The following is a 20,443-nucleotide window of genomic DNA, read 5'->3' as shown; positions in this document are numbered from 1 at the left end:
CAATGATATTGATTGAACGACTCGTTCAAGTGACTGGTGGGTCCGTGCCATAGAGTATGGTCCGTGCGGGAGATCCTATAGGGACATGACCGAAATGACCGAAATGAACGAATCATTTTAGTGAACGAACGAACGACCGAACCGTTCACTGAAAAGAACGAAAGTTCCCACCACGTTCACGGTTCAACCGTTCACCCTAGCCTGGGTAGCCTGCTCAAATCGTTCCTGATTGGCCAACGTGCGCTGTCAATCACAGAGCCCTGAGCTCGGTCGCGGATTGGCTCGTACCAAAGCTGATAAAATGCTAAGGACTTTGTATTCCCATTTAGCCAGACTCACCCCTCCTGGCAGAATGAAATGTTGTCCAGCAGGGGGAGTGGGTTTACCGGTTTACCCAGGCTAGGTTCACCCCATACCAGGGAGGGAGAGAGAGAGAGCGTCTCATCTGACCTATGCAAGTCAGATGAGATGAGCATGTGCACTTGGATGCATAGGCAATCAAGACCATTAATTTATGACAGCTGTGAGTTACTCTGCTGTCTGTGTAGGGCTTTTAGCGTAGAGTATTAAAGGCTTTTAGAGGTGTAGGGGTGATGATTGCATACAGGATTTTATCACCACTTTTGGTGTGACACACTGCTTCTGTTTACATGCCGTTGTCAACACGTGCTGAGTAACAGATTGATAGATTTTGGAGAAGACTGATAGTTTATCCTTCAGTAATTAGGCGTGGAGGTATTCACACTACTTTTGGATTTATTGGAGAAAGGAGGAGGTGATTGTTGAAGTTGATTCAGGCTGTAACACTGGCATGAAGATGGCGATGTAAAATTAATATACCGGTATAATTTAAGATTGTACAACAGTTCCTCATCTTCTTCTTCTCCCCTCCCTCCTTCCCCTCCATTCCTCTCCTCTCCTCTTCTCTCTCCTCTCAGGTTGGTGGCTACAAATGGTAGAAAAGTCAGCAAACGTGAATACCTGAAAGTCAATGTTCCAAGAACCTGGTAAGAAGTTCTTAACTGTGTGTTCATGGTTCATGATTGCAAAGCCTTCGGTTTGTCTTTCACAGGTTACATCCAATACAAAATACAAGTGATAGCCATTTCTCCAAAATGGAAATCTTAGGTGCATATAGCCTAGGGCCTAGGCCTAATCATACATTTGTAAGATAAAATGTCTTATGCATCTGGCCACTAGATGCCATTAGAGTCTTATCTGTGTGTCTCTCTAGTACTACAACAAGTGGGTCTGGAGTCAGTGGAGTGGACCATATGTGGTTATGGGCATACCTCTTTTGTGTGTTTCGAGCTAAAAGGTCTGCTGGGGGAACCACTGCTGACATTGACGATCAAAAAGGATAATGGCTATTTTAATGATTTCAGTGAGCAGCTCATCGACTACCTCCTGGTGAGAGTCCCGCCTCCCCGGCCCAACCTGCCCCCTCCTCGCCTCTCCCTCTACCTGTCCTCGCAGCTGCAGTATGGCGTGGTCAAGGTGTACCACCAGCAGTACACCATCCATCTCAGTAAGTATCCTGGAACCATCACCTCCAGTCACTTTAACCACTGTTTACGCCCGGGACCCATTTGTGGGTCTCAGACACATTGTTTACGGGTCCCCTTCGTTTTTGTTTTTAATTATAAAAAAAAGAAATCCCAAAAAAGCAAAACTTTTCATGAATTAATGACAAAATGCAAAGATTTTTTTCGGTAATGTCACGAAGAAATGCATGAAAACTCTTAAGAAATTCCATAAATTGAAAGTAGTGAAAATAGCCGATCTACAAGCTCACAACGTGGCACAAAGCGACACGCTGTGAGCTTGTAGATCTGCTATATTCACTAGTTTGGGGTCCCGGGCGAATATCTCATTTCTGTTTTGGTTCACGCGCTGAAATGTTTGGGAACTACTGACTACATTAAGACCTGAGACCAGATTCTACAAATGTCTTCTAAATCATGACATTTTCTGGAAAATTCTATGTTTCTATATCAGTGGTTCTCAAGCTATTTCATGTCAAGGACCCCAAAAATTATATGTAATTGGCTGCCAACCCCCATCTGAAAATATGTTGTTCCAGGGACCCTCCAGAAAGAAGATATGAGTTATAAAAAAATGTGAAAGATTCAAAGATTTGCACACGTTTTCAAGTTTTTTTCAAAAATAGCATGATTTTCTTTTTTGCAAAGTCCCCCAGAGGAAGCGTCAATTTAAGGACTTTTTAATACCTAAAAAAAGAAACAAAGAAAAGAAAAAAGACCATTACATTACTGCACCAAACGTAATCAACAAACTATAAAAACGGGTCAAACATTGGCCTTTTAGTGACCCAATGACCCATTGGTGCCAATGACCGCCAAATTGATATTATTTTATTTGGCCTCGGAACCGTACCAGAAAATGAAAGAATTACAATTTTGTGCGAGGTGTACAAGTTTGCAGCGTGGCACGAAGCGCAGTGAGCTTGTATGTCTGCTATTTCTAACCAATCTTCTTAATCCTTATAAATATATATGAATAAATATATGAATCCTTTAAAATGTATACAAAGCATTTATCATTTAAAGTTTAAATGATGAATGCTTATTTTTCCCCATGGTAGTTCAACACCATGACATACCGGTCACATCAAAGGACATCGCTAGCCAATCATAATCAACCAACCATACCCATAACCATTTTTATAATATGAAAATAAATATACCTGCATACAGACAGATCAAAATGAACATTGGCATGTCAGTTCAGTATAAAAGTATTAATACTGCAATGTAGAAGCAGTTAGAAGTGGTTAAAGTATGTTTTGTATAAACGTAGTACAATATTTGGATCCAAGATGTAGTGGAGTAGAAGTACCAATCCTAAACACTGACAACACACATTTCCTATGTTTAATTGTGGTGTTTAACAGCTGTTAACTGGGATATAGTTATGCTGATTGTCGTCATAAAGAGCTTGTCCTTTGACCCCTGTCTCCCCCCCAGAGGACACCAGGGACATCGTCCAGCGTATCGAAAAGTTGGAAATCAAAAAGAAAATTGACATGGGGAAACCTGGGTGAGTCTGTCTGTCTGTCTGTCTGTCTGTCTGTCTGTCTGTCTGTCTGTCTGTCTGTCTGTCGGTCTGTCGGTCTGTCGGTCTGTCGGTCTGTCTGTCGGTCTGTCTGTCATTTAGTAACATGTATGGTGATGATTAAACTTTATGCTGTTGAACACTGATGAGAGTGTGTGTGTGTGTGTGCGTGTGTGTGTGTGTGTGCGTGCGTGCGCGTGCGTGCGTGCATCTGCCCCTCTCAGAGGAAACATTACTTTCCCAGACGCCCTGTCTCTTATGGAGGACAACGAGTGGGCCAATGACCCTCTGTTCGGACAGATGATTGAGTTTGACCTCGCTTCCATCAGTCCCTCTGGGCTGGCCCGGGTAGGACACACACACACACACACACACACACACACACACACACACACACACACACACACACACAATTCACTGCATCTCAACCTTCTAGAGACCACCGTTTCCCAAACAGTGGGTCAGGACCCGTTTGTGGCTCGCGGACACATTTTCGTGGGTCACAAGTACATTTTCAAAACTTTTAAAAGAAATTAACAAATATACATATTTTATGATTTTTTTCCCCCCCCAATAAATTTTTTATTTAATTTTGTGTGTATGAAAAAATAAAAGACTGTATAGGGGCCAGATTCAGGAATGAAATTTACGACCATTCACCAAAGGTCGAGTAATGGCTTCATTTGTGCGTATCGAGGCTGTAGCTCATCTTTGCCTCACAGTCACGGGACTTGCTATTTCCCAGGCGTTTCGGCCCAGTTAGTACAACATTACGCCCATTTTACCTCCATAAATGGTGACCGGAAACTGATGTTTATGGTCGCTGAAATTGACAGATCTTCAAGCCAACAGCCGAGCGCGTCAGTACCATAGTCAGTACCTAAACAAACTAAACGGTTGGTAGACTAAACTTGTACAGTAGATCAGCTTATTTTGGCACGCGATAAGTTCGGTGAACGTAAATAACTGAAGTTAATAAAGTTTGACTCTCATGACGCGTATAATGAAAAATAAGTTAATTTGTACAGTTCAACCTCACGACCAATTACTATTAAAACCCAGCAAGTATAGTACTGTATAAAAGCACTTTCTACTGATGAATTGCGCATTGCACCTTTGCAGAGGTAAAAATAAAATGTAAAAAATCTGAGCTTTATTGATTACTGGGGGTGATTGATTCCCTCCACTGTCCCACTAAATACATCGGATTTGTAAATCAAATGGAATAATGGACATGGACACAGATTTCATCCATACCAGACCAGTATTTTGCCTTTTTTTTTGTTACCAAGGGTTAATCTGTTTTTGGATGAATCACTGTTCTATACGTCAGAAAAGCTAGATTTTATCCAGCTGTTTCCTCATCAAATGTTAAGACTTATTAGGCCATTCTGTGTGTGGCGTTCGTGTGATCAATAGCCTTAGCCTACATTATTATGAATTAATTAATACCACAACACAATGGAGGCGGATATGTGCCCAATTTTGCTCATGCAGCAACATTAAGGATTTCATAGTCTATTTTAATCATTAGGTGAAACTTTGGCTGAGTCTGTCACACCGAGCGACCTAATAATTCAGCTCCGAATGCAACTATAGCCTACAAAAAATACGAGTGGAATTTGCATCATGTCTATATTATGCATAACATAATGCTAAGCAATACATAGTTGACATATTTTGTATTTTATATATGTGTGTGTGTGTGTGTGTGTGTGTGTGTGTGTGTTGACAAATGTTAGGCATATACAAATGCTTTAGAAGTTTGGGGACTATGAATTGATTCAGCATGAAGACTAAAGCATTCTAAATACATGTACCCATGCCTTGATCACTGGTACGTCGCTCTCCGAGTTGATGTGGAAATTAACGGACGGTACAACCAAAGTCACTGCAAATCATGAATTCCACACGTAACGTAGGAATGGTCGTAAATGTCCGTACTCCGTATGCTCAAAATATGAGCGTAAATTGCTTCCTGAATCTGGCCCAAGGACATTTCTTCCATACAAACCAAACATACAATTACGTACAAATACATATAAGGGCACGTGTTTCTTTTTTTGGGTCTCAACCTTTTCATGCTGTCTGTCTGTCCGTCTGTTTGTCCGTCTGTCTGTCTGTCTGTCCGTCTGTCTGTCTGTCTGTCTGTCTGTCTGTCTGTCTGTCTGTCTGTCTGTCAGATGGGAGGACAGTTCCATTCAGCTTCGTCTCCATCAATATCCCCCTCTGGATCACAGGACAGTAAGTACACACACACGCGCACACACATGCACGCACACACACACACATGCACGCACACATGCACGCGTGTGCACAGTTGCTCACTGAGTCACACACATGCACACACATGCACACCAGCTGTTATATTTGTAAAACTCCAGATAATCTGTGTGTGTGCATTCTCAGGTATAACAGCCCGTCGAGAGGACATCACGATGAAAGAGACAACCAGTGCCGTTATGCCACAAGCAGAGGTACACACACACACACACGCCACATCACACACAAATTCTGTCTGTCTGTCTGTCTCTCTCTCTCTCTTTACTTCCCATATTTTTCCATTGACAGTTTGAATGGGGGGACTTTGGTGAGGCAGCGGCTGATGTTAATATCGAGGATTTCCTAATGGCTCAAGACGACGACCCCTTTGGCTTTGGCGCTGCAGGTGAGTGACGAGTGCCACACCCCTCTCACATATCACAATTACATTGTGAGCGTGTGCATCTGCCATCATAGCAATTGTGGGGTTAAAAGTCTTCTCCATAAAAAGCTGGCTGAATAGCAGCTGGGCCTACATATCCATGCCTTAGTTGAGTTGTATAGGTTGAGGTTCTATTTCGATTTGACGCTTTAGAATTTGAATCATGAGGTTTCCACCCGTTAGAGACGATACTGTGTTTGTTATTTTATGACGTTGTCTAGTACATTGGAAATGGCATGAATGTATTACTAAATGTATTATTAATTAATTGTTGAATATTTTCATGTGTTTATGCATTATGGTTGCTGTCGGGTGGAAACCTATGTCCAAAACCGTTCGGTTTTCATATCGTTATTTTAAATTTGTTTTCAAATCGTGACAATAGCTGATCTAGATCTGCATCATTTTCACTACTTTTATGCAACACTCTTGTATGATGAAGTTGGGCATTCATTTACGGAAAAAAAATCAATCAATCAATCAATCAATCAATGTGTGTTCATCAGAAGAACAGGAGGCTGTACCCCCACCCGCTGCCTCTCCCAGGGCTAGTCCTCCTCGCAGAGGACAGAGGCCAGAACAGGAGGCTGTACCCCCACCCGCTGCCTCTCCCAGGGCTAGTCCTCCTGGCAGAGGACAGAGGCCAGAACAGGAGGCTGTACCCCCACCCGCTGCCTCTCCCAGGGCTAGTCCTCCTGGCAGAGGACAGAGGCCAGAACAGGAGGCTGTACCCCCACCCGCTGCCTCTCCCAGGGCTAGTCCTCCTGGCAGAGGACAGAGGCCAGAACAGGAGGCTGTACCCCCACCCGCAGCAGCGGAGGGCGGCGACGATGAGGTTTGTGTTCATCATGTTATTGTCGTCGGGCAGAAATCACTTGTCTCCTAATCTTAACTTGTTTTTTTCTTTTCTTCTCCTTTTCGTAAATTAACGGCACTACCTGATCATACCACAGCGCGTATAGCAGATCTCCTCTCCTCTCCTCTCCTCTCCTCTCCTCTCCTCTCCTCTCCTCTCCTCTCCTCTCCTCTCCTCTCCTCTCCTCTCCTCTCCTCTCCTCTCCTCTCCTCTCCTCTCCTCTCCTCTCCCTCTCCTCTCCCTCTCCTCTCCTCTCCTCTCCTCTCCTCTCCTCTCCTCTCCTCTCCTCTCCTCTCCTCTCCTCTCCTCTCCTCTCCAGGATGTACCACCTCCTCCTCCACGGAGGGGTGTAAGGCGGCCGAGGCGGCCGCGCCTGCTGGTTGACCGTGAGACAATGATCCCTCCAGAGCAGTTAAGGGAGCAGATCAGCAACGTGTTCTTTCAAACCGCTGATCCTCCAATGGCTGGAGTCGTCTGGGCTGACGCGGCGCACCTGCTATCAAGGCCTTGCAACAGTAAGCAACACGCACGCACGTGACGCACGTGACGCACGTGACGCACGAACGCACACACGCACGCATGCCATTGCCTGCCCACTTTCAGTTAGCTGATGGGGCAGATTGGTCAGCTACCATACATGTACTTGAATATGAGATACGACATATCTTGCATTTGATTGGTCATCATTCTCAGCTGAGCAGCCATATGAGCCCAAGGGGTAATATACAATTAATATATTCAATATTGATTGAAAACAGGTGTTCATACAAAGTTGAGGAAATTAAAGAGAACACACACACAGTGATCCTTTTGCCTGCTTGTACTTAAGTATAAGTTAGTGATAAATAAAACCACCTTGGCACCTTCATTCTTGTTTGGTAAATAGAATTAATTCCACTCAATAGCTCAGCATAGTGTAGCATGGTAATGTTTGTTCTGTCTGTTCTGTTTCAGACAGACAGACAGACAGACCTCTCCTCCATCACTGCCCTGAGGCTTTGTAATAACCAACAGACAGACATACCCTACGTTTTAACAGCGGTCGAACAGTGGCAACTCTGTGGGATAAAATATCTCCTAGTAGGCGTTCCTGCTGTCATTACCATATGTAATGAAACGTATCACCTTCTGGGTGGAGGCCTCTTCGCCTGCTATTGCCAGTAGTTGCCGGGCCCCGTAGACAAATACGCCTGGCTGTCGCCTGCTGTTAAAACCATAGACTGTAAAAAATATGGACAAAGCGTTCCCCGGGTCTAACATGCATGTAAAATGAAGCCTGAAATCCCTTGCACTGTAAGTCGCCATCTTTCAAGATCCGTTTGAGCCCAGTTTGGCCATTGGCTGGCCCAGACAACGAGGCGGGACTTCCCCCCTTCTTCTTCGTTGGTTTTTATTTTGACTCGAGTGGGTGGGGGATCCCGTTCATGAACTGTAACGGTGGCCACGCCCCTCAGAACATGCGCGACTTTATGGTCATTTTTTTTTATAAATGGGGCCATCATTTTCCAAAAAGAATATTATGACATTAGAAATGAGACTTTAAACTAGTGACTGGAAGCGAAAAGTATTCATGACCGTGTTTATTAAGGTAATACAGTCTAGGTGAAGTTGGGCCCAAATACATGGACTTCTATGGGGCTATGGGTTTTTCTGGGTCCAATGATAGCGCCATAACAGGCCGGCCATTATATGAACTTTCATTTCCTTAGTGGCTTCACAAAAAATCTGTCTGACTGCCCCCCCTGGTTAAAACGTACCGATACAGGCAGGCAAGCAGGCTGACTGACTGACTGACTGACTGACTGACTGACTGACTGACAATTCTATCACATGGTTTACTGTACAGTGGAGGAAAGGAACCAAGTACAATATGCTTCGAGGTATTTTTTACTTTACTGGAATATTTTAAAATTGTTACATCTCAGAGGCAAATATTGGATTTCTCTCCACTAAATTATTTGCAAACTTTAAGTTAAGTCTGCTATTTCCAATGGACGTTCGTATACATTTTAGAAATGAAACGGGACGTTCCGCATTAAGTTTTACTTTTGGTATACTTTAAAAACCCATTCTGACCGGGAACCCATTTTGGTGTTTAGCATCATGTTATGCTTTAGCTATTGAAAAACAGCAGATCTACAAGCTCGTAGCGCGCCACCGAGTGGCGCGCTACGAGCTTGTAGGTCTGCTATTTTTTGAAAAATCTTAGAACGACTGACATTTTTTTAGAATCTGATCTCAGGTCAGAATGGGTTATAATCAGACCAGTGTGTGTCCAGTGGAAAACCTCGTATGAATCTGATCTCAGGTCAGAATGGGTTAAGTATATTCCGATGGCAATTATATACTTTTGTACTTTTATATTGAAGTAAAAACAAACACTGGACTTTGATGATATTGATTGATACTCTTCACATTGTGCGCTGCAGTCCTGCCTGTGGAGGTGATGGCACTGTGGAACAGGGTCGCCGTCATTCCTTCATACGCAGAGCGGCAGTCGGAGCAGAGACCGGAGAGCAGCGTCTACAGCAGCAGTGAAAGGGTTTGTGTGTGTGTGTGTGTGTGTGTGTGTGTGTGTGTGTGTGTGTGTGTGGTGCTATCCCTTTTTGGACTGAAGCCACCTTTACACAAGAACGGTCGCCAGAGAAAACGTTAAAGTCCTGTGTGCGTTCATTTTTTTATTGACCCTTTACTCGTAGAATGCACACTTTATGAAAACGCTATAATGTCGGGTACGGTACTTAGTTAGTTCCGACGCAGACAGTCATTAGACCGACAACCTACGTTCGGATCCCATAATGTCGCTATAGGTGGCGGTAACGGGCTGCCAGACAAACCAGTCACCCACTTACAAGAAGAAGAACCAGGTATAGCTCCCCCCCCCCCCCTTCACAGGGTTTTGAATGACGCTTCCAGACAACAATGGAGTTGTGGCCGTCTCTGCCTGCTTTCTACTGCATCGAGTGACACACACAGGCTGACAGGCAGCCCAGAGGCATGCAGGCAGAGCGCGCCACGGGATGGTTATATTTTATACATACATTAGGCTACATAAACGCTGCTGCCGCTTATCACAAGGCGTTTTATTACATCATGGTTTTTACATTCACCACCGCCGATGAGCGGCGCTTTGTAGGCGGAGGAGGGAGTGCTTGCTCATTGTAGGAACTCCAAATATTACATCACATATGGCTCTGCATCAATGTAACTGTAACATAATCGCTGTAAGCTGACGTGAGCCATGATGCCTGTGTTTTGCCTGTTTACATGGAGACGTGAAGAAACGGCATTTTCAAAGATTTCCACTTTGTTGTGTTTTCACCCCACCGGAAACGCCGGACACCCACAAACGATACTTTATTTTTTTGCACCGTTCTCGGTGCTCATACTTGAAATGAGAGATTCTGCACAATGAGTATACTTTTACTTTTAGTATTTAAGTACATTTTGATACAGATACATTTGTACTTTTGCTCAAGTGGATTTTTCAGGACGTTTACTTGTAATGGTGGAGTAGTTCTACATTGCAGTATTGATACTTTTACTGAAGTAAAACAATTGAGTAGGCTACTTTTTCGACCACTGGTGTTTGCCTAGAATCTAGGCAACTTAATGTGCGAACAGTAAACAAACAAACCAACCTACAGTATAAGTGTAGACACACAGGGTATCTGAACATTTCTAAAGTTACAATTTAATGACTTCTAAGACATTTTAATACCAAATTGGCCCAAATGTATTTTCTTATGTATCTGTGGAACAGAGTCAAACAAAATGTAATGCCTACAGTTCCAAGTGCTTGTCAGGGTGGGGGGTAAAGGTTGGAGAACCCTTGCGTTAGGCCGGTATACCCTGTTTTTGAGTGGCGCTAGCCCCTCCTATGCGCAGCTTTGTGTGTTTGTGTGTATGAGCACAGAATGTGTTTGTAGCACGGAATTGTGATGATTTGATTGGCGGAATGTGATGTATGATGATGCATGATGATAAGAGCGCTGTGTGATGTTTAAAATGCCATTGTTGTCTTGCCTTTAGGCGCCATCGGATGACATTCGTCCTCAGTCCAATGGTGATATGTCAGGTAAATTACACACTCGCCCCACAGCAATGTGTCCGTGGCAAATTTTAGATTTTCTGTTTTACACACCATTATAATGTTCTTATTTTTATCATAATGCCCAACTACTGAATTTGAAGTCTCCAGGTATTCTTCAGAATATGTGTGACACTGATTTACTAGGACTCTATGACACATTAGGAGTCCACTAGTGCAAGTGGTTCTCAAACATGTTATTTGCAAGGTCCCCCTTAACTCTGAGAGAAATGGAACCATCAATTTGAACACTCTCAGAGTTATAGACCTGTTATGGCCATTCAGGGTTCTAGCTCCTTATGTGTTTCTGTTAATATTATCATCAGCTCATTTTGTGTGTGTGTGTGTGTGTGTGTGTGTGTGTGTGTGTGTGTGTGTGTGCGTGCGTGTGTGCGGGTGTGTCTGTGTGTGTCTGTGTGTCTGTGTGTTGTGTAGATCATGGCAGAGAGCAGCCATTACCTGCTGGCGCTGCTGAGATGGACGTGGACGTGGCAGAAGCCGAGGAGGTCATGGACATCGGGCCCCAAGGAGAGGAGGAGGAGCCAGACAGAGGGGCGGAGTTCATGCGGTAACCATGTTGTGACGTCACTAAATGCTGACGTGAACGCATCGACATCATTGCGAGACAGTGTGAATGCTTGCAGAGTCGAGCCAAAGAGATTCTATAACAAGAGACCAAACTCTTCTAGAATACTACTAATACTACTAATACTAGGCTACTACTATTCTCTTAATAGTTTTGGAATCACCACTAGATGGCGGATCCCTCTAAGATGGTGGCACATGCACATACTGATATTTTGAATGAATGTTAACGTAAAACACTCACATAAACATGCAAGGTTGCCGCACACATGCACCCTGAAATTCTGAATGAATATGTTGCTTTGATCCATTCATAAATATAAATTAATTCATATATTAATATATTAATTAGTAAATAATTATAGTAATGCACGCCATACAGTATGTATAATACTTTTTCACTGTTGAACACAGATCAGTTCTGTAGAAGACTATATGATCGTAGAATAGAATAAAATGTACAGCATTACTTGTTTTAAAAGCAACCAGATGTTGCATCATCACTCCAAAATGGCACTGGGCGCTGGTTGTTACTATGGCAATGAATGGGAGTTTCGTCTCTTGTTACAGAATCTATTTGGTAGAGCTCTTCATGGATCCAAAATGACACTCAGGCCCAAACCCTAATGCATTGTTTCCAAAAAAAAACCAGTGGGTTGGTGGGTCGCGGTCCAGTTTGTATGGGCCGCGACAGTAAAAATGGGGTGCATACTTAGTTTAGACTAGTCATTGGTTAGACATGGGTTAAGGTTAGGTCTAGGTGTGCTGCCCCGTGGGAGGTTAGGTTTAGGGGGAGGGTTTTGAGATGGGTTGTAGTTGTAGGACTAATGACTGGTCTAACCAATGACTAGTCTAAACCAAAAACTGTCTAAGTACTGCACCCGTAAATAGTAAATACCGGTATCTCCTTTTTTCCGTTTCCTAAAGATTTTAAAAAGTTTCAACAAAAATAAGTCATAACTTTTAATTAATAAAAATAAAATAAAACGTTTTTCGTGTGTGTGTGTGTGTGTGTGTGTGTGTGTGTGTTTGTAGGAACTTCGAAGAGCATGAAGAAACCAGTGTGACATTGAGAGCCATGCTGGGTGAAGGGACTCGGAGAGCAATGGCTCACGCCTTCATGATATTGTTAGGTAGGTTCAGTGGGGGGAAAAGTACATTTTTTTAAAACTTAAGTAAAAGTATCAATTGTGCAATGTAGAAACACTTACAATTAAAAGTATTCAAAATGTACTTGAGTAAAAGTAGAAAAGTATTGGCACCAAAAGTAGAAAGTACTCATTATGCAGAATGTCCCATTTCAAGGTTTCAAATGTATAATATTGTGTGTGTGTGTGTGTGTGTGTGTGTGTGTGTGTGTGTGTGTGTGTGTGTGTGTGTGTGTGTGTGTGTGTGTGTGTGTGTGTGTGTGTGTGTGTGTGTGTGTAGAGAAAGTGACAAATCATGAACTGAATGCTGAGCAGAAAGAGCCATATGATGACATCTGGATTTCACATCAGGATTTCACTCACTAGAATGAACGCACGCACGCACACACACACACACACACACACACACACACACACACACACACACACACACACACACACACACACACACAAATCAGTTCAAGTTTCAGAGCTGTTTATATTATCCAACAGTTAAGTTTTTTTGGAAAATAGTTGTCATATGCAGCCTGTTGGTTGATATTATCCTCTTGTCAGTGTTTTTAAAGACAATTTTACAGAAGGATTTATACTTAAAGTGAAAACACACAGTTCAAGTTCAAGTTTCAGAGTTGTTTATATTTTCTAACACTCATTTATTTAATTGTTTTAATTTAAAACATGTTTACAGTGTCATATTTATTTAATTATTATATATTGTTAATTATTATTTCATTCATATTTGTATTTATTTATTTGTTTAACATGTTTATTACCAATGTTATATGCCGGTATAATAATTAATATGTAATTCATGAATACAAGTTATACTATGATCTAATTTAAACATTTATAATATAATATTTATGCATAATTAAATAAAAAATGTTAAATGCAAAGATAATTTAATCTGTTCTATGATATAATAATATACATTTCTGTAAAGTTGCCATTTGTTCAATAAAGGTTGTTTTTCTCCATTGAAGTCAGTGAATGTCCACAGATTGGCAGGTGAACTCGCATGTGTTCACTCAGAACTTAAGAGAACAAGATGGCAGCATTGTTTCTTTTTCGCCTCATGCCGTGGTGATCTGAATCAATTTTAAGAAACTAACCATCACATTTGACATGTGTACTACAGATGTAGGCTACACCATTTTAGAGAATCCCCTTTCAAGTCAATTTTATATCGCAAATTTCATACCAGGGAAACTAAATTTGATTTACATTTAAAAACAAACCCACAAACGTGCCAAAATAGCCTGTTTTCAGATGATTGGAGTGGAGACTGGAGTAAAATTACAATATTAGTCTCTACTCTCTATTATGTAATATAGTGGAGTAGAAGTAAAACATTGGAAATACTCCAGTAAAAGTGTAAGTACCTCAAAATTATACTTAAGTTAAGTGCTTAAATATCAGGTAAATATATGTAGTTTACTAGTTACTTAGTTAGAAAACATACACTCACATTGCCAAAGCAAGTGTCAAAATATAGCATTTTGATTTTGTACACTACAGCATTTTGTAAACATGTAGGCTATATCACATGTTTTAAACAAGTAGGTTTTTTTGCAGTATTAAACTTTGGGACAAATAGCAGCATATTTTCTCAAGACTTTAATTCAACCATTGCTATGAGCATGCGTGAAGCTTGCACTGGCCTTCCACGTGGCCACTGTGTACGGAAGTGTGTGCAGCCTGCCCAGCACCATAGACAAGACATCTATGAGCATATTGACAACTGTCTGCGCTTGTCGGGTATTTGACAATAAAGTACAGAGGGCTATGTCTACATTGGGCCACATTTTGATTCGGTTCCTCTGTTTAAAATATTTGCAGTAAAACTATTTTTGCAAGGCACGGAAATAATCCATCCGTCTGTCTGCTGACCGTCTGAAGGAGAAGTCACAACAATGTGGGAGCGGAACAAAGCGGGGAGTCGGAACACAAGCATTCCGATTACAGCTCGTCAGGTGAGTTTTCCTACCAGTGCTGTTATTTTGTTGATTACTTAAGCAAAGAAATAAAAATTAAGAAATATGTAATAAAAAGCAGAAAACGTCGTTCATGTTTCGGTACCTGTATCCTGCCCTGCGAGGCAGGGTACTTGCTGTACTAACTTCAGATGACGCTCGGCTCGTATACTTCATGATCTGACTATATCCTACCTATAGCCTGACTATAGCCTAAGATTTAGACTATAGTCATATTAGCTCTGGTCCATAGCTCTAATGCGTTGCACGCATTAGAGCTATGGACCAGAGCTATATACCGGTAGTCTATATATATAGAGCTCTGGCTCTGCCAGTGGGCCTAATACTTAGAATATACTCTAAGGACTAATGAGGCCAACTCGATCCTTTCACCATTTCCAGCCTCTGCCTCAGCCAATTGAGGCTCAACCAATCAGGCTCTGCCAGTGGGCAGTTTGCAGTCTTCCCACAGGCACAAACGCAGTTAAAACGGGTGCTATTACTGCTATGACAACCTATATCATTAGGTTCATTAGTTGCATCGTTCTCAAGTAGGAGTACAGGTCTACTAGTCAGTCAAAAGGGAGACATCGAAAAGAGGAAGGATCAACATTATGGAATGTCAGAACAGGTCAGCTCCATATATGGAGATCTAAGGGTTTGAGGTCAGATGTAAAGTTGCTGGCCAGCTATGCAGATCTAGGTGATGATCTAGTCTTCTCCATGTATGGACATCCAGGGTTTGATGAGGTCAGTGTCGGAATGCGGAAGTGCTCATTCTATCTCAATGGAATAGTTCCAATGTTTGGAACTATAGCCCATGGGCACCCGCTTTGCGGCGAGATCAAAGCACTCTCTTACTATTCCACTCGGCATACAGTATATGGAGACGTAGTCGACCACTGACGGGAGATTCAGGTTTTCATAGTAAACTATGCTGATGGACTGTATGAATGTGCTCTTTGCAGTGGTGCCCTCCCCGGCCAAACATAAGGCCAAGATGGATGACATGGTGGTGGTGGCTCAGGGAACACAGTCCATGCGGAACATACACAATGACCCAGATGTCATCAAGCTCCAGGAGATCCCCACATTTCAGCCACTTCTAAAAAGGTAGCTTCTCTTCCCTTGATATGTCCAAGTCTGTTGAATTGTTTTATCTTTACTTCTTTAGAGACTGCATGTGTAGTAATTTTCTCACTTCCCAGTACAGTCACATTAAACTGTTTAGTCACTGAGCAATGTCACTTGGAACAGTGGAGTGTTTAACCCATTGAGACCTGAGACAGTTTTCAGAAAAACGTGTGTTTCTATCAGTGAAACCTTTTCATGCCAGGGAGCCCCACAAGTATATATCTCTGCTGTCCAGAGGAAACCTCGTAACTACAAAATGTTAATTTTTTAGGAAATGAAAAATATAATCTTTTAACCACTTAAACCCCAGCATCCGTATTGTGGGGAAAGCTTTCGTTGAACGTGTCGCGCTGAGACTATTTTCAGTAATAGCTTTCCCCACGATAATAAAAACAGAAAAGACAGATAGGGCCTCCGCACAGATAGGGCCTCCGCACAACTATGGGGTTTAAGTGGTTAAGCAATACTTGCAATACTGCCTCATCAAAGTTGGTATTGTGAATTAAGATATTGTCAATACTTGCATTAGAAGGAGAGAGTTGGTGGAGTTAGCTGTTTTAGCAGACAGTTTGAGGGTCCAATGGAGTTAAGAGGTTTTGTCTAATGCGTAAAGGGTGTTCAATGGCACTGATTCATGGAGAATATGATCAGATATACAAGCTTGTGAGATCTGCCATTTTTCAACAGCTATAAATTATTGGTTAAAGTGGTTAAAAGCTAATGTGACACAGATGCGTCCTGTGAGATAGAAAATATTGCATGTTTATGTACTGTATTTATTTTTGTGCGTGCGTGCGTGCGTGCTTGCGTGAGTGTCTGTGAGTGTGCTCGCGTGTGTGTGTGTACATATAATGCATCTGATCTATATGTCTTGAGTTGCAAATTGTTGTATACCATATGTGAAACTTGTATGTGCATTGATGAATATTCTGCATTTATTGTTTATAGTGAGTTGCCGGTATCACTATAGTCTAGCAAATGCTGATTGCAATAGTAGCCTACTATAGGTACACCACACTGAATAGGCTTCATTCATTTATCAATATTGCCTCAACCACTTAGTGTGTATTTTTTGTTTCCCAAACCTTTTAGCTGGAGACCCAAAAGAGAAATTAGACGTTTGCCCGTGACCCAAACTAGTGAAAATAGCAGATCTACAAGCTCAGAATGCATCGGCTATTTTCTTAGACATTATTTTGTTTTCAAATTTACGGAATTGCTTTGATTTGTCTTGTATTTCTTCATGACATTACTGTAAAGAAAATCATTGAATTCATGAACATATTTGCTTTTTTGTAAATGTTTTTTGAAAATGTTTTGAAATAAGAATAATTAAAGGTTAATGTGGGAAACAAATAAATAATAAAAGGACCCATAAAAATGTGTCCGCGACTCACAAATGGGTCCAGACTCTGTGTTTGGGAACCAGTGGTATAGTCTACTTCAATAATCCAACATGCACAATTTAAATGAGACGCAAATTAAATTCCTTTTGTGAACTCATACATGGCACAGGCAATGTTTTATGATTCTGAATCCAGTTCCCGATTCTGGTTCGCCACAACCAGGTCCCGGTGCCAGTCGGAACCCCTGCTCCGAGGCTTACCACGGCCCGTCTGCCCACTCTGAGATCGAGGTGAAAAATATGGTCAACCTGGTAAAGAACCATGGAAACTTCAAGGCCTTCATCTCTGTCCATGCCTACTCCCAGCTGCTCATGCACCCCTATGGTTACTCCTGCACAAGCTGTGCCTGACCAGCCTGAGCTGGTAAGAACAACATGCTGTACAATGTACATCTTCTCCACTGTAATGTATGGCAGCCTGTTTTTAAAGTTGGACATCATTGTACAGTAGCTTTCACCTAGCTATTGTTCTTTGCTTCTCCATTTGTCACTAAACTGCTACTGCTTGGGTACAGGTTGCATATACTGCATGCCTGCTGAATGAATGTTCATGAACATTTTAACCAAGCTATGGCCATTTGGCTTCCAACAAACGAAAATATACATTCTAATGTCCTCTGCAATGCAAAACCTTATTGTTCTCCTGTAGGACTCCGTTGGCAGGGCAGCAGTTCAGAAACTCAATTCCCTCTATGGCACCCGATACAAGGTTGGAAGCATCTGCAACATCATCTGTAAGTAGTTTCTGTCTAGAATAGATGGAACTTTATACCGCATTGAGTTACTCAAATCACGAAGAGTTGAAGACTCTGCTCCAAAGTCACTGCTTTGGAATTGCAAAAACTAAACAATGAAAATTATAGCTAGATAGGTAGCCTACACTAGTGTAAATACATAGTCAGATGGGTATAGGTATAGGTACAGAAGGTGCGTAGATAATTAGATCAATCAATATGCTAAGTGGGCAAGCTAGATCACATCACATGACATCTCATAAGCAGGGAAACTCTCAATGTACCTCATAGGACATTAAGGGTGCGTTCTGATATGCGCACCGGGAATGTGGCCGGTCACGTCACAGAGTGCACCGTCGCAAGTGTGGCTTATTTACGAACGACCAGTTAAATCTGGGCGTTTTAAATTAATGTGTTAAATGAACACTTGTTGTATGGTTCCCAGGGAGCGCTCGAGACACCACAGTGACGCACTCACACTGAACAACCCCAACTTCTGAGTATAGGGTCGGTCAGTGCGGGCACTCAGCACAACCCGGGGCGCCCAGCGCACTAGACTTTCAAACGACAACGCACAGAGTGCACTGAATAAACGGACGACAAGAGGTCACACCAGTGCGCTCAGTGGGAATCTCCAAACGTACCCTGAATAGAAACGTCTAATCCTTCTCTTCCTTTCTCTCCTCCATTATTTCAGATCAAGCCAGTGGTGGCAGTATTGACTGGTCTTACAACCTGGGCATCAAGTACTCCTATGCCTTTGAGCTGAGAGACACCGGACGCTATGGTTTCATCCTGCCAGCCAATCAGATTATTCCCACCGCCAGCGAGACTTGGCTGGCCCTGAAACACCTCATGGAACATGTCCGCGACCATCCATATTGAAGCATCTAAAACCTAATGTACGGTATGAATGATCATCCCTATTGAATGATTTAAATTGAAGCAATAAAGATTAAAAAACAAAAAGGTGTATTCTGGGCAGTGGTGAAAAAAGTACTACATTTCTTTTTCAAAATCTACTTGGGTAAATGTACACAAGTATTGGCATCAAAAGTAAAAGTACTCATTATGCAGAATGTCCCATTTCGAGTTTTGAAATCTTCAGAAAATAGCAGAGGGAGGGGCTGATAGTGTGGTGTCACTATATTACTGTTTATTTCATTGGCCCGTTTGACTGTCAAGGGTTCAGCCTCCAGGAAGAAACCCTAAATACAAAGTTATTACACCATTGCACATAAAAACGACTCCAGGGTGTCTAATGAAGTACTGTCACCTCATAGACACATGAAAAACTTTACAGCTTTACGGTCCAGCCGAGGTGCCTGGACCGCTAGGTCAGCCCAGGCCCCAGAAACCATTTAACAGATTATGTAATTTCCTGTGTTATGATGAATTTTGGGAGTTTGATACTTTTATCAGGCTTCCTTTTAGCATTGGAAAATGATGGGTACAGTTTCAGCCATTAAAATACAAAAAGTATAGGCCTACAGAAATGTATTTGATGACTGAAGCAATGTAAGACCTATATTTTATAACCATTCATTGCGACTGTAGGTCGCAGTTTACAATGAAAATCTGCATTTCATGTCAGTCAGTCACGCCTCACGTCAGTCAGTCCGTCACGCCTCGAGTCGTGAGTTACGTATTCCATAGATTTACATAGATTGTGCATTACTTACTCATTCACGCACACATTCACGCCCCACCTGGCATCAATGTCTCCCTTTTGACCTGTCCATTCAGACTCTAGCCCCGTAAGTTCCTCATGTGTTCTGGTGAATTTGGAATGGGAACTTTGATACCAAATCCAGGAGAAGAGAACTCCAGGAGAAATGACAATGCAGGAGATCCAGAAGTGTTGCTTGGCAGCCCTGTATAGCAGTGGTTGTCAACCAGTGGTCCTTGAGGGGGTTCCAGGTGGTCCCCAGCTAAATGATGGAGAGTTGGTAACCAAATGGACTCTTAAATAGATATTTAACTCTTGAGCGTGTAAAATGAAACCAAATGGACCCTTGAAACCATTGATTGATTGAAACATGTATTAACAGTTGTGGACGAGTGGAAGCATTACACTTGTTTACAAGAGGGTCCACCTTGTTCAATTCATCAAAACCAAATGGACCTTGTGGGTCCATTTGGTTTCATTTTATGCTCTCAGTTACATTGTTGTTATAAACATCTGCATTACTTGTCTTAATTACGTCTACACATTTAGAGAATGTAGAAGACTTGTTATGCCTGTTATCTCTCCTATGATAGTGATACGAATCAGATACCAACCAACATCAATGCAGCATGAAAATATTTTGGGTCTGAGAGGCTGAACTTGTCGTTTTTCACTTCCAGACCTAAATCTCATGGTGGTCTGTGGCTCAAATGCCAAAGAAATAATGGACCTTGATATGAAAAGGTCTGTATATCAGTATATGTTACAGACTTTCCACATACACTCTCTGTAGAGACAGAGCAGGGAGGGAGCCCCATAGCACTGGTGGTGGGGAGGTAACATGGCATTGGTCTGACCTAAACCCCAGAAAAACTAAATCCAATCTAAGCATTATAATAATCTGTCAAACCATAAAAACTACAATTAAACTCAAAAAAGGTTGCTGACATATTTTGGGAGTTTCTATAAATCTTTTCAAGAATGAAAATACGTGTACTGTATCATGTATAATATTATAATTGTTTTAATACAATAATTTTACGTCAAGAAAGTGCGGAATTAAGGCGCGT

General features: G+C 42.0%; 1 protein-coding gene across 1 annotated transcript; it reads left to right on the top strand.

Annotated features, from left to right (window-relative positions):
* Positions 1–17,090: 17,090 nt before the first annotated feature.
* On the top strand, positions 17,091–18,589 carry LOC308335932 (carboxypeptidase A2-like; the record flags this gene model as incomplete). Its single annotated transcript, XM_080793155.1, is given in 4 exon segments — positions 17,091–17,318; positions 17,320–17,334; positions 17,620–17,704; positions 18,402–18,589. Coding segments are annotated over 4 exon segments (516 nt in total).
* Between the last annotated feature and the right edge of the window lie 1,854 nt (positions 18,590–20,443).

This window comes from Protomyctophum bolini, assembly GCF_963924005.1.
Source record: "Protomyctophum bolini genome assembly, chromosome: 20".
Classification (NCBI taxonomy): domain Eukaryota; kingdom Metazoa; phylum Chordata; class Actinopteri; order Myctophiformes; family Myctophidae; genus Protomyctophum; species Protomyctophum bolini.
This window is presented reverse-complemented; position numbering and strand designations above follow the sequence as displayed.